This window comes from Cotesia typhae, unplaced genomic scaffold, assembly GCF_013202065.1.
Source record: "Cotesia typhae breed Kobodo isofemale line unplaced genomic scaffold, CoteBio_Ctyphae scaffold_91, whole genome shotgun sequence".
NCBI classification, from domain to species: domain Eukaryota; kingdom Metazoa; phylum Arthropoda; class Insecta; order Hymenoptera; family Braconidae; genus Cotesia; species Cotesia typhae.
In genome coordinates, this window is record NW_027423781.1 from 2,189,398 (window position 1) to 2,202,380 (window position 12,983).

General features: G+C 25.1%; 3 protein-coding genes across 3 annotated transcripts; 1 reads left to right on the forward strand and 2 right to left on the reverse strand.

Moving 5' to 3' along the window:
• Positions 1 to 351: 351 nt before the first annotated feature.
• Lamtor5 (Late endosomal/lysosomal adaptor, MAPK and MTOR activator 5) lies at positions 352 to 1,989 on the reverse strand. Its single transcript, XM_074258593.1, has 4 exons — positions 1,851 to 1,989; positions 1,013 to 1,074; positions 804 to 915; positions 352 to 596 (listed from the first exon to the last, which is right to left on the reverse strand). The coding sequence occupies exons 1-4, from the start codon at positions 1,859 to 1,861 to the stop codon at positions 533 to 535; spliced, it is 249 nt and encodes an 82-aa protein (XP_074114694.1). The 5' UTR covers positions 1,862 to 1,989; the 3' UTR covers positions 352 to 532.
• Ublcp1 (Ubiquitin-like domain-containing C-terminal domain phosphatase 1) lies at positions 1,849 to 5,599 on the reverse strand. Its single transcript, XM_074258591.1, is given in 4 exon segments — positions 1,849 to 2,899; positions 2,902 to 3,462; positions 4,658 to 5,015; positions 5,492 to 5,599. Coding segments are annotated over 3 exon segments (969 nt in total). The 5' UTR covers positions 4,812 to 5,015; positions 5,492 to 5,599; the 3' UTR covers positions 1,849 to 2,645.
• A 39-nt stretch (positions 5,600 to 5,638) lies between these two features.
• Positions 5,639 to 6,799, forward strand: LOC141537553 (DNL-type zinc finger protein). The gene is made up of 2 exons (XM_074258592.1): positions 5,639 to 5,782; positions 6,157 to 6,799. The coding sequence occupies exon 2, from the start codon at positions 6,177 to 6,179 to the stop codon at positions 6,681 to 6,683; it is 507 nt and encodes a 168-aa protein (XP_074114693.1). The 5' UTR covers positions 5,639 to 5,782; positions 6,157 to 6,176; the 3' UTR covers positions 6,684 to 6,799.
• Positions 6,800 to 12,983: the final 6,184 nt, after the last annotated feature.

A 12,983-nucleotide genomic window follows, 5' to 3' on the forward strand; every position in this document is an offset into this window, starting at 1 on the left:
ATTCACGCACATTACTAAAGATGGTTTGAAATTTTCCCACCAGAGGGCAGAGCGGTTTGAATAGTGGCGCGCTAATTTCAAATTTGATAAAATACAACATAAATAAAGTAAAAGCAGATATTAAAATTTTTTTGAATTAAATTATTAAATTATATTATTAAAAAAAAAAAAATTAATTAAAAAGTTTCAGATGTGAAAATTAATAAAAATTATAAGTGAAAATTTTTAGAAGCATTTTTTTCATTGTAATTAATTTGTTAAAAAAATTTTTTAAATTGACAGCTGACATCTTCTAATTTTTAATTAATTTTAATATTTATAAATAAAGAGGATTTAATTGAATAATATACATTATTTGAGCATCTTAAAATTTATTAGTTAATCTAATCAAATATTTTATGTATGTACAAATATATATATAAATATACTTATGAAAGTCATGTTGGTAAAAATAATTTTATTTTATTATAAAGATAATTAAACTTTAAAAATCCATCGTAAAATTTGATAATTCAAGAGCATACATTGATTTTCATTGAGGAATATTCTTAAATATCGCTCCTATTACTGGGCCGTCACGGTGGATTAAACATTGTCTGAAATATTATTTATATTATTTGATTTGAATGATTGAAAAAGTGATAAAATAGAAAAATGATATGAAAATGATATGAAACCTTGAAAAGGTTCAAATTCAAATCAAGACATTTATAATGATACTAAATTTCACTAAAACAAAAAAACCGATTTTCTTAATCTCAATAATGTAAATAATTATAACCTTGTAGCTGAAAGATCTTTACCTCGAGTCACTTTGAAGAGAAATAATAGGAGTTTCTAAAGGTTCTAATTTAGAAGCTTGATTAGCAATGGCTGCTATAATTCCTGCGCTGTCTGGAGAAATATTGCCTTTCGCTAATAAAATAAAAAAACATAGTTAAAAATCAAAACATTTTTTTTAAGTGAATTTTGCGTAATTATAATTAGTTATTAATTAATAAAAAAAAATTACCACCAAGGCAAAGTCCTGATTTATCAGTTAAAATACATCCCATTATTCCTGCTGTTTTTGACCTGCAATTATAAAAAAGTAAAAAAAAATTATTTAAAAATTTTTATAACAAATAAATTATAGCCAAAAAAATTATTAAAAAAATTGATAAGTAGAAATTTTAAAATGCAATTTTTAAAAATAATTTGTTTGTTAAAAAAATTAAAAAATTGTAGAGATATTTGATGATTTTAAAAATTTTTGTAACAAATAAATTATGGCAAGAAAAAATAATTAAAAAAATTGAGATGTAGAAATAGAAAAAAATTATAAATGCAATTTTGTTAAAATAATTTTTTTGGAACAAATTTTTTTGTTAAATAAAATTAAAAAATTGTCAAGTGACAGCTAAATTTAATGTTATATTAATTTTCACAAAATTTGAAAAAAAAAAAAAAAAAAAAAAAAAAAAAAAAAACCGCTTACAATTTTTAATTTTCTTTAACAAAAAAATTTGTTCTAAAAATTATAATACTGAAGTTAGCAGTCAGCTGATAATTAAAAAAATTTTTTTAATAAATTAATTGAAACAAAAAAATGCTTATAAAAATTTTCACTTGTAATTTTTATTAATTTTTGCATGTGAAACTTTTTAATTTAATTTTTTATAATAATTTAATTGTCATAAAAAATTGCATTTTTAATTTATTAAAATTTCTACAAGTCCATTTTTTTAAATCGAAAATTCATATAAATTTTTTTTTTTAATAATGAATTGGCAAAAAAAAAAATGAAAAATTGTCAGATGTCAGCTGATTTCAGTATCACAACAGTTTACGTAAAATAAAATAAAACTTACGCATCTTCCATTGTTTTTCAAGGTTTCGCTCCATTGTAATTTATTGTAATGATGTAGTAATTAGGTAATTGATATTTTATTTACTAACAAGCTGTCAAATTCGAATTGTGTATTATACTAACGTGTTTGTATCACCGAACGCGAAACTAACTGTAGTCTAATTTAATAATTGAAGTAAATTACTAATGCATACATAACTTGAAGATGTTTAGTATTTGTGTAAAAATAAAAAATACAATCCGAGCACCAATGACATCTAGAAACCTTAGCTCGAACGATTATAAACAATACCTAAATATTTCGCGGGAAATTCAAATTTTATAATTTAAAAAATATTCATAGAATTTTTTATATTTAAATAAATATTTAAAATTTGTATAAAAATTAATTTTGATTAATAATAATAATAAAAAAATAAGTTAATACTTTTGTTTAACGCTGAAGGAGCTGATACATTAACATGATGCTTGATAAAATTTTTATATCATTAATAAACATGTATTTCAGTACATAAGTTCAAAATAAAATTAACTTAAGAAAATATGTTTACAAAAATTATAGGAAAAAATAGATGATACATGATACTGAAATTGACAGACATCTGACACTTGTTAGGACAATAAGTAAAAATTAAAAAAAAAAAAAAAAAAAAAAAAAAAAAAAAAACTATTTTTTTAGTATCAATTTATTTGTTAAAAAAATCCTAAAAATTTTCAGATGTTTGTTAATTTAAATTTCATGATAGTGTTAGTATCTTTTAATTAATTTATAAACTAAGTGTTTTGATAATTGTCCTTAGTGTGGACGTTTGCGGTGTGATTTTTTACTTTTATATTCCTTCCACTTGCGGTGATTGAGTGTCTGAAAGTCCTCGACATCAGCGATAGCTTCTAAATAATCAGCAAGTTTCAATAGCTCTTTATCTTTATCCCGGTTTAAGTGAGCTTGCTTAAAAGGTTTTATTTTCAGTCCAGAGCCAGGATTCATTATGAAATTTCTCCTAATATCGTCAAACATAATAGTATTTTTAGCCGAGTATTGTTGATACTTTCCCAAATAACTCCAAGTGGTTTAACTTCGACGAGCCCATACTTTGAAGTTACTACGTTAATCATTGCGAGGCAATCCAGATGAAAGGCTATTTTGTAATTTGGATTGTCTGTTACTGCTAAAAGTTTCATTTTTTCATTGATCCATTTCATACTAGTGGCTGACCAAATGACAATGTCGTAATGTTGATAAGCTCTTGTGAGAAATTCGTGAAGATATGGTCGCATTAGTTCTATGCCACTGGACGCAACAGACCTGTGATCGAACAGCGTGTAATCAATATCGAGAACTAAAAGTTTTTTACCTTCCCTTGGAGGATTAAATACTTCGATTTTATATGTTTCAATTCTCTTTTGTATTTTAGCCAAATAAATTTCTGCATTTTCTACTTCTATATCTTCAATGTCTTGATCAACATCAAGGTCATTTATTACTTCTGATACATCTTTTGGAATTCGATTCGCCTCGGCAATATCTTCCTCTCTCGAGCCCATCATCATCAATTTGAAGCCAGGTTTGATTTTTAGCATACTTATTGTTTGTTCTGCATCTTGACCTTTGCCTGAAAAAAAAAATATTTTTTATTATAAAAATTCTAGACAAAATAATTATAATAAGTATTAAAGATTTTTTAACTTTTAAAAATAAATAAATTAATACTACAGAAATATTTTTAAAATTTTGTATCAATAATTTCTGTAAAAATTTAACGATTATTTTTAATTTTTTTTTGCATCTTAAGAAAAATTTCTTGGCATTGAAATTTTACAATTTTCTTCCGAACAAATAAAAATTTAATGACATTAAAACTGGCCGTTTTTTAATTACTTAATAAAAAAATTTAATCTAAAAAAAAAAAAATTATTTAAAAAAATTACATTTTTAATTAAAAAAAAATTTTTTTTTTACATGTCAATTTTTTAATAAACATATTTAATATTCATTGTATTATTTTTAGAATTAATCAATAATCTATTATAATTCTTTTGACGTCTCAATAAAACGTTGAAAATTTTTGCTGTGAATATTGCGATATATTTTATTAGTTCAACTACTACTTTCATAGTCTGTCTTAAAAATGTTGTCAAAATTTAAATATTCAATTATCTGCGTTATTTTGCACCTTAATAAATTTAAAATTGTTTAAATTTTCATGAAAATCACTAATTTGAACCCCAATTATTTCTTTATTTAATAATTTTAAGAATTTTAGTACAGAGAAATTATGACAAAAAAAAAATTGACATGTAGAAATTTAAAAAAATAAAAAATGCAGATTAAAAATAATCCGGAACAAATTTTTTTGTTAAATAAAATTAAAAAATTGTCAAGTGACAGCTAACTTTAATGTCATATTAATTTACACAAAATTAAAAAAAAAAACTGCTTACAATTTTTCAATTTTTTTTAACAAAAAAATTATTTAAAAAAAATTGCATTTTTTTTTTTTTTTATTAAATTTCTACAAGTTTATTTTTTGAACAATTTTTTTGCCATAATTTATTTATTAAAGAAAATTAAAAAACTGGTGAAGTGACAGTAAATATAAAGTAATTTAAATAAAACTTTTTGTTTTATTTCAATTTGACAACAATTTTGATTTTTAAGTTTCTATCTATCAAGTGCAACAAAGAGAATACTGCTTCTGTAAACGAGTGCAAATAAAGAAACAGATAAGAGAAATTCTTAAAAAATCTAAAAACTATCATCAAATAATTTTTAACTTAATTATTATATTAATTAGTAAAATTTCTTACATTTTAAATTTAACAATTTTTGTCGATCAGGTTTGACTCCTGTTTCTTCGTATATCTTAGCTTTTAACTCAAGAATTGTGGTATCACCTTGGAGATCTTTAATATTATATTCATTTCCATTCCATTTCACGATGATAGTTGTTTCACCTTCCATTGTGAATATTTTAAAACACTTTCTTTGTTTTTTTTTTTTACAAATTTGTTAATATAACAAATAAACGTCGCTTGGAATTATTAATAACAACACTGACATGCATACATATTTATGTAAACATGCACAATACCCATATATCATATGATGCTAGTTCCACAACGCCAGCTATGCTCTGCGGCTAATCTGATAATCAATTTTGCCAATCTAAAAGTAAACAAAATTAAAATTAAAAATTTTAAGAATTTTTTTAACAAAAAAATTATTTTTAAAAAATTGCATTTTTAAATTTTGTAAAATTTCTACAAGTCCACTTTTTAAATAATTTTGCTACAATTTATTTGTTAAAAAAATTAAAAAAGGTTAAGTGACAGTTAATTTTAAATAACACTGAAGTTGGCAGACATTAAAAATTGTTTTAAAATTTTATATAATCGTGCAATTATTAAAAAAAAAATTTTATATGTGAAAATTAATAAAAATTACCAGTGAAAATTTTCAGAAGCATTTTTTTATTGTAATTAATTTATTAAAAAAATTTTTAAAATTAACAGCTGACCGCTAACTTCAGTATTATAATTTTAAAGTGATAAATAAACTGCAAAATAAATTAAAATTTTTTCCGTACTACAAAAAAACAAAAAAAAAAAAAAAAGATTTTAATTGTAAAATATTGTACTTACATTATTAAATATCTAATTGTTAACTTCTGGATATGTTACTGGAAGTTTTACAATGCAATTTGACCATTTTCACGATGATAAATGCACTGTAGAAGTCTATTAGGCTACCGCAGCGCCACCCTTGTTAGGTGCGGTTTTTAACTACACTTTTTTATAAGACAGAGACGGTTCTCCGCAGTTGGTTAGTTGAACTGTCTTGAATTTTTTAAGGTTACAGTAAAAATATTATAAAAAAGAATATCTACTTTTGTTTAATTGTTGTATTAATATTTACTATCTAATAAAATTATTGTAAGTATAAAGTATGATTTAAATGACATTAAAGTAAGCTGTCACTATTATAATTTTTATGACACTAGAGAATTTTTAAATTTTATTTAACAAAAAAATTAGTTCCAAAAAATGATTTTTATTTTTTTCAAATTTCTAAATGTCAATTTTTTTTCCTTATTTTTTTGCCATAATTTATTTGTTAAAAAAAATTCTAAAAATTCTAAAATATCTGCTAAATTTAATGTCATAGTTAGCAAACGTCTGAAAATTTTTGATTTTTTTTATTAATTAAATTACAACTAAAAAGTTATTTTTTTTACAGGTGAAATTTGTTTTTTTAATTATTTAATTGAAATTTTTTCAATAAAAAATTAAAACTAATTTTATTTCAGGAAACAATTATTGCATTATAATGTCGAGATTAAGAACATTATTTCAAATACCAAATCAACTAATTTCGCGGACAGCATGTGCATCTTTAAGTTTACCAAAAAAATTTCCCACCGCCGAGAATCGTCATTCTTCAGCTATATTAAATCAATTTCGGCAGTTTAGTGCAAACACGTCAGAGTCAAAACTTCAAGATGAAATTAAAGAACCAACGAAGCCACTTGCTAAGATTTCAGCAAGACTTATGATCCAGTTTACGTGTAAAAAATGTGATACGCGAAGTTCTAAGACAATGTCAAAGCTAGCTTATGAAAAAGGTGTAGTAATTATTCGGTGTGATGGTTGCAAAAACAATCATCTAATTGCAGACAACTTGGGCTGGTTTAATGGAGATAGAAGAAAATTAAATATTGAAAAATTAATGCAATTGAACGGTGAAAAAGTAAAGAGATTAAACGCGTATGGACATGAGGTTCTTGAAGTTGTTGATAAAGACGTGTTAGAAATGAAAAGTGTTGATGAAAAGTAACGAAGAGTAAATATAAATTTTTCTCTGTTGATTTTTAAAATTAACTATTTTTTAATTATATTTTTAAGTAATTTAGCTGTATTTATTGTTACAATAAAATTAAGTACAAAATGAAATATATTTTTTTTTATATTCTAATTATATAGTATATTACATACCTAGGCCAGTAAAATAAAAAAATTTTCAGATCACACACAGAAAGAAAAATTTATTGACTGGAGAACAAAATTCTTAGCTCAAGAAAATTTTCCGGTGCCTGAAGAAAGACCGAAGTTGTGTTGGCCGAAGTAAAAATTTTTCGAGAAATTCTATTCTTGTCGGAAGTAATTTTTTTTTCATTCAAATTATCATTAATACTTGATACAATAAATTTTTATATTTGATCAAGATTTTTAGATACTTTAGGAAAGCAGCGCCACCTACCTCAGCTGAGAAAAAAATTTTTTCACCTCGAGAAAATTTTTCTCTTGAGTATTTGATACCCATTTAATATTATTTTAGCGTGCAATTATAAATATTGAATGAAAAAAAATGATGAAATATTATTTGATCTTCCCGTGTGACATGTTAATCAATAAAAATATTAATGAAAATTTATTTCTATCTTTATATTTAATTTTTTGGAGCAAGAGAGAAATTTTCTCAAGACAAGAAAATTTACTTCTATCAAGAATTAAATTTTTTGGAGCAAGAGGCTGAATTTTCTCAAAACAAGAAGACTTTTTTGACTTAAATAAATTTTCTTGGATTAAGATTTTTATTTCTTAAAGCAAGAGAATTAATTTTGTTGGAATAAGTGAAATTTCTTGTGTCAAAAAAAAAATTTTTTTTTCGCTCAAGAAAATAATTAGGAAGAAAAAATTTTTTTCGTGGGGGTTGACTAATTTATGTATTGATTGATAATGATAATGACCGTAGACATAATAAACTACCATTCGAAGAAAAAAAAATTATTATTGAGTTTTAATTCGAATAACAAAAAATTGTTAAACTTTTTTTGGTTCAATTGACCCCCTTCTCCTCTACTTATAAAGTTTGCTTTGCAAATATTTTTTGTATTTTCTACAAAGTTACATAATGAGTACAGAAAAAAAAATAATATTAAAAATTTATAAAAAAGTTAAAAAACTGATTGATTTGACGCGAAATGCCTCATTTATCTGGCAATTTAATGGTTTGCATCTGTAATTGTCGGAAGAGTTTAATGCAACGAACTAGCACGTGCCAGCCACACGCCTTAGCACACGTCTGGTGCTTTTGAATACACCTGGGACAGTTGGCAAGCGGGATATAGAGTAATATCCTCTTTTTTTTTCTTTCTATTTGTAACTTTCCGAAGACTAATTTTTTCATTCCTATCGAAGCATACACACATACAAATATATACTTGCACCTTAAATTAAAAATATTATTTACAATAATATCCTAATCGTTTGAAAATTTTAAATTATTTTCCGTATGATTAGGGGTGAGAAAGAAATTCTTATATCTTGGATAGTGCAAAGTTGTTTTATTAATTAGGATAGGAATAGGATAAAAATATGATAATTGTCAGCTAAGAACGGATTTTACAAAATTCCACCCACAAGGGGGTTGCGGGGGCGTTAACAATGAAAAATTCCCGTTTTTAAACTATAGCTCCTATCGACTCCAAATTTGCTAGGAATCTTCTCTAAGAGATGTAGAAATAATCTATAAACGAATTATACGATATCTTACCTCACGGAGGGTTGCGGGGGTGGATATTAACAATCAAAATTTTTAATTTTCAAGCTATAACTCCTACAGACCCGAAATTTTGTAGGAATTTTCTGTAAGTGATGAAAAAATAATTTATGAACGAATTTTACGATATTCTACCCCAAAGAGGATTGCGGGGGCGTTAATAATGAAAAATTCCCGTTTTTAAACTATAGCTTTTATTGACTCCAAATTTGGTAGGAATCTTCTGTAAGAGATGTAGAAAAAGTCTATGGGAAAATTTTACGATAGCTCATCTCACAGGGGTTTACGAAGGTGGGTGTTAACATTAAAAATTTTTAATTTCCAAGCTATAGCTCCTATAGACTCCAAATTCTCATTTCAAATTTTTTTCTTCGTGTCAATTATTATTCATTTTTGAAAAAAAGCTACGCAAACATTATAATGATTGCACATTGAAAGTTACAATGAATATTAGCTGGAATAATTACATGAATAAAAGGTATATATGCTAATTCGATGAAATTTTGAATTTGTGGAAGTCAAAATAATACTCTAATTAAATTTCAAGTTTAGATCTAAAAATACAATTCTATAAAATGCCCAGCGAAGCGGGTGGGTAACAGCTATTACTTTAAAAATTATCAACTAGAATTCAAATTTGCGCGCGCCTGATTTTTGTTTTTGAATATATTTTCATGTTTTGATATATTTGACCAATCACGTTACGAATGGTTTGCTTACATGATATATTTTCATATTTTTCATCTAAATTATAAGAATGAAATTGTTCTTTTAATTTTATTTATAAAATGTATAATGTCTCTCCTGAAAATTTATAAAAATAGAATTGAACAATTTGCTAATGAGATATTATTAGCTGATATTATTATCCAACACACTCTATATTAATATAACAATAGAATGAAACTAAATGCTCTACTTTAAACTAGTCCATAAATCAATCAAGTTGATTATTTTATTTTTTAATTCATGACATATTAAAACATTTACCTATATAAATAATGAATTTTGTATCAGTATGAGAAAAGTAAATATTAGCGACGGGATAAGAACGGATGTGGGCGGCTCTCGATATTTTGATGGTTAGAGGTCTTAAGAAATGGGCTGAACTGAGTTACCCTTGTGATTAAAATACTATCGACTTTCATCTTTGGATTTTCGATAGGGCCTTACGGTTTATGTTATTTTTTAACGTCTCTTTTCCTTAATTTTATTACAAATTTATATCCATAAAGAGCATCTTTAAATTAACGGGTGGAATCACTAAGGCAGTCAAAAAATTATTTTTGTTTTTTGTAAAATCAAATAGACTTTTCTTCTCGTAATATATTACCGGAAATTAATATATTATAATTTTATAAACCATTTTAGCTACCTTTACATCATTTTATTCCTTCTTTGTTCTTCTGAGAAAATAATAATAGTTTTTTCTTCGGAAACACGTGTTAGTGGTGGAATTATTATAGATTTCAATTCTTCTCCATCAAGTTTAGTTGTAAGACTACATTTCCTACCATTGTATTTTCTTTTACGTAATCAGTTAAAACCGCATTGTTTTAATCTATCGATCGCGGATATACTTAGATGCAAAATTATGATAAATCTAAACAAAATTTAAAAGTTGACATAAGGTTCATATAAAGCAGGAAGCCGTATAATACAGAGGCGTGAGTGATAAAACTCCTGTTGATCTTCAGACACCTGCTAGGATCTTACAGATGTTAAACACGAAATTATATGACTCATAGTTTATAGTACGAAAATAATTTAGCAAATTATTACACAATCAAATTAATTATTTGACTTTACTTTTTGTCTATACCTTTATGCACGATTTGTAGTATATACTTGCAAAGAAAAAAAATTTGAATTGCAATTTGTAAGTTCCAAAAATAATTTTTTAAAACATTTAATTACATTTATTCTTTCAAAAATTATTTTATGATTAATTTAAAATTTCAATCGGGCCATTCGTAAAATATTACACGCTTTTATTTTTTTTGGACTCCTTCCTTAAAATTATATCTTATTGCTGAAAGTGATGATTAATAATTTGGAGTAAATTTATTAATTAAATCATTTTTTTTTTTTTTTTTAGTAATTTATTGAAGTTTAGTAATAGCAATTTATTGAAAGTTTTACAGAAAACTATGTACTACCAAACAGTCTGGATGTTTCCTAAAAAAGCTGTTCAATTTATAAATTCGAACACTTGTCTAGTTTGAAAAAAAAAAAAAAAAAAAAAACAAACTAACAAGCCAAGAAAATAATAAAAATAAAATTGATGAACGTGAGAACATCACGTTTTCTTAGACTTCCCTCCCCTTCTTCTGGTCACGCTTCTTCGCTAGGCAATATTCCTCTCTTCCTTTTATTTGCGAACGTTTTTTATACATGACTATCTGATTAATATTTTACTTAAGAATTTTTTGAAAATTTTAAATTATGAAGTCATAAGACTTTAAATTCAAAATTTTTTGATTATATAGAGAAAAAATTTCTTTTGAATAAATGGGCAATTTTGTAATAAATAATTAATTTGTTAAATCAAGAATAAATTAATTTTTAGCTTTTATCATCAAATGACTTTTATATCTGTTACAAATTCTATTTTTTGGAAAGATGTCTTTGAATATCTATTTGTCGTAATCGGTCTAATATTGTTATTTTCAAAAATATAATAAACAATAAATTTTAAGACAATATTGCCTTTTAATAAAGTATTTTTTTCAATACTAAAATAAGAAATCTATCTATTCATGTCGTTACGGCCGAATGGGGCTTTTTGTAGATAACGAAGTAAAATTTAAAGAAGTTAAAAGACTTCTCATTAAAAATTTAAAAAATAGTCAACAAATTTTCGTTGATTATTCTAATCTTAGAAAACGTAATATAACTGAACCATTTATGTGAAATAAATAAAAGTCAGCCGAAGATCTATTAAAATGTTGACGTCTATGGTTTGCAATTTACAGCCTGGAATTCATGGCTAAAATTTATCTTTGTCGGCGTTTCTATACCGTTCATACTCTACTCAAACCAGAACAAAAATTGGTGTTAAGATGAAGCAATAACAAAAATTTTTTAATTTGGTTTTTTTTTGTAGTAAGTAACTGGAAAAGAGTGAGTCATCGTAATGATCATCACGTTATATTTTTTTAGAAAATGAGAGTGTATTTACTAACAAGTCAACAATGTGTCACAATTCTCGGAGCGAACTTTTGCTACCAATTGCACTTCAAGGTGGTCGAAAAAATAAACAGCATTTCTTTAGTAACTGGAACTAGATTTCAATGAGATTGAGATTCTCGACGAACCACCACAAATGATACCAATTGGTCGTTACGGTTGGTCAACAAAGGAAGCTAATCTTTGGATACTTGACCGTTTTTTTGGCAATATTAGAAGGCGGTCGGATCCTTGTTAAGGTTTTAGTAGCTATTTTTTTATAATTTGTAAGAAAAAAAATTATGTAATGTATTTTTTATAATTTACAATGAATATTCTTCTAATTTATTGAAGGATTAATTTTTTTCAATAATATTTATTATTTTACATACACTTCAGGAAAAAATTTTCATCAAAAATTTGACCATTTTGGACAAGGTCAATATTTTTTATAAATTAATATTTGTAATATTTATTTACAAAATAGTGAAAAAATTATTATTGTGATACAGAATGATTTAAATTAGGCTTCTTACACAGTGAATTTTTTTTATAATACTTTTAGATCTAAACTTGAAATTTAATTAGAGTATTGTTTTGACTTTCACAAATTCCAAATTTCATCGAATTAGCATATACTTTTTATCCATGTAATTATTCCAGCTAGTATTCATTGTAACTTTCAATGTGTAATCATTATAATGTTTGCGAGACTTTTTTTCAAAAATGAATAATAATTGATCCGAAGAAAAAAATTTGAAATGAGAATTTGGAATCTATAGGAGCTATAGCTTGGAAATTAAAAATTTTTAATGTTAACATCCACCTTCGCAAACCCCTGTGAGATGAGGTATCGTAAAATTTGCCCATAAATTTTTTCTACATCTCTTACAGAAGATTCCTACCAAATTTGGAGTCAATAAAAGCTATAGTTTAAAAACGGGAATTTTTCATTATTAACGCCCCCGCAATCCTCTTTGGGGTAGAATATCGTAAAATTTGTTCATAAATTATTTTTTCATCACTTACAGAAAATTCCTACAAAATTTCGAGTCTGTAGGAGTTATAGCTTGAAAATTAAAAATTTTGATTGTTAATACCCACCCCCGCAACCCTCTGTGAGGTGAGATATCGTAAAATTCGTCTATAGATTATTTCTACATCTCTTACAGAAGATTCCTACCAAATTTCAAGTCGATAAGAGCTATAGTTTAAAAACGGGAATTTTTCATTGTTAACGCCCCCGCAACCCCCCTTGTGGGGGTATACAGAAATACATATAATTTATTCAGTAATTATTTAAATGTAGGACTGCGCCGTTTTTCAGTCGTAAAAAATCGAAAAATTGAAATTTAAGGGCTTGTTTAATTTAAGACCACCCAAGGAATTTTAATCGGTATCAAATAT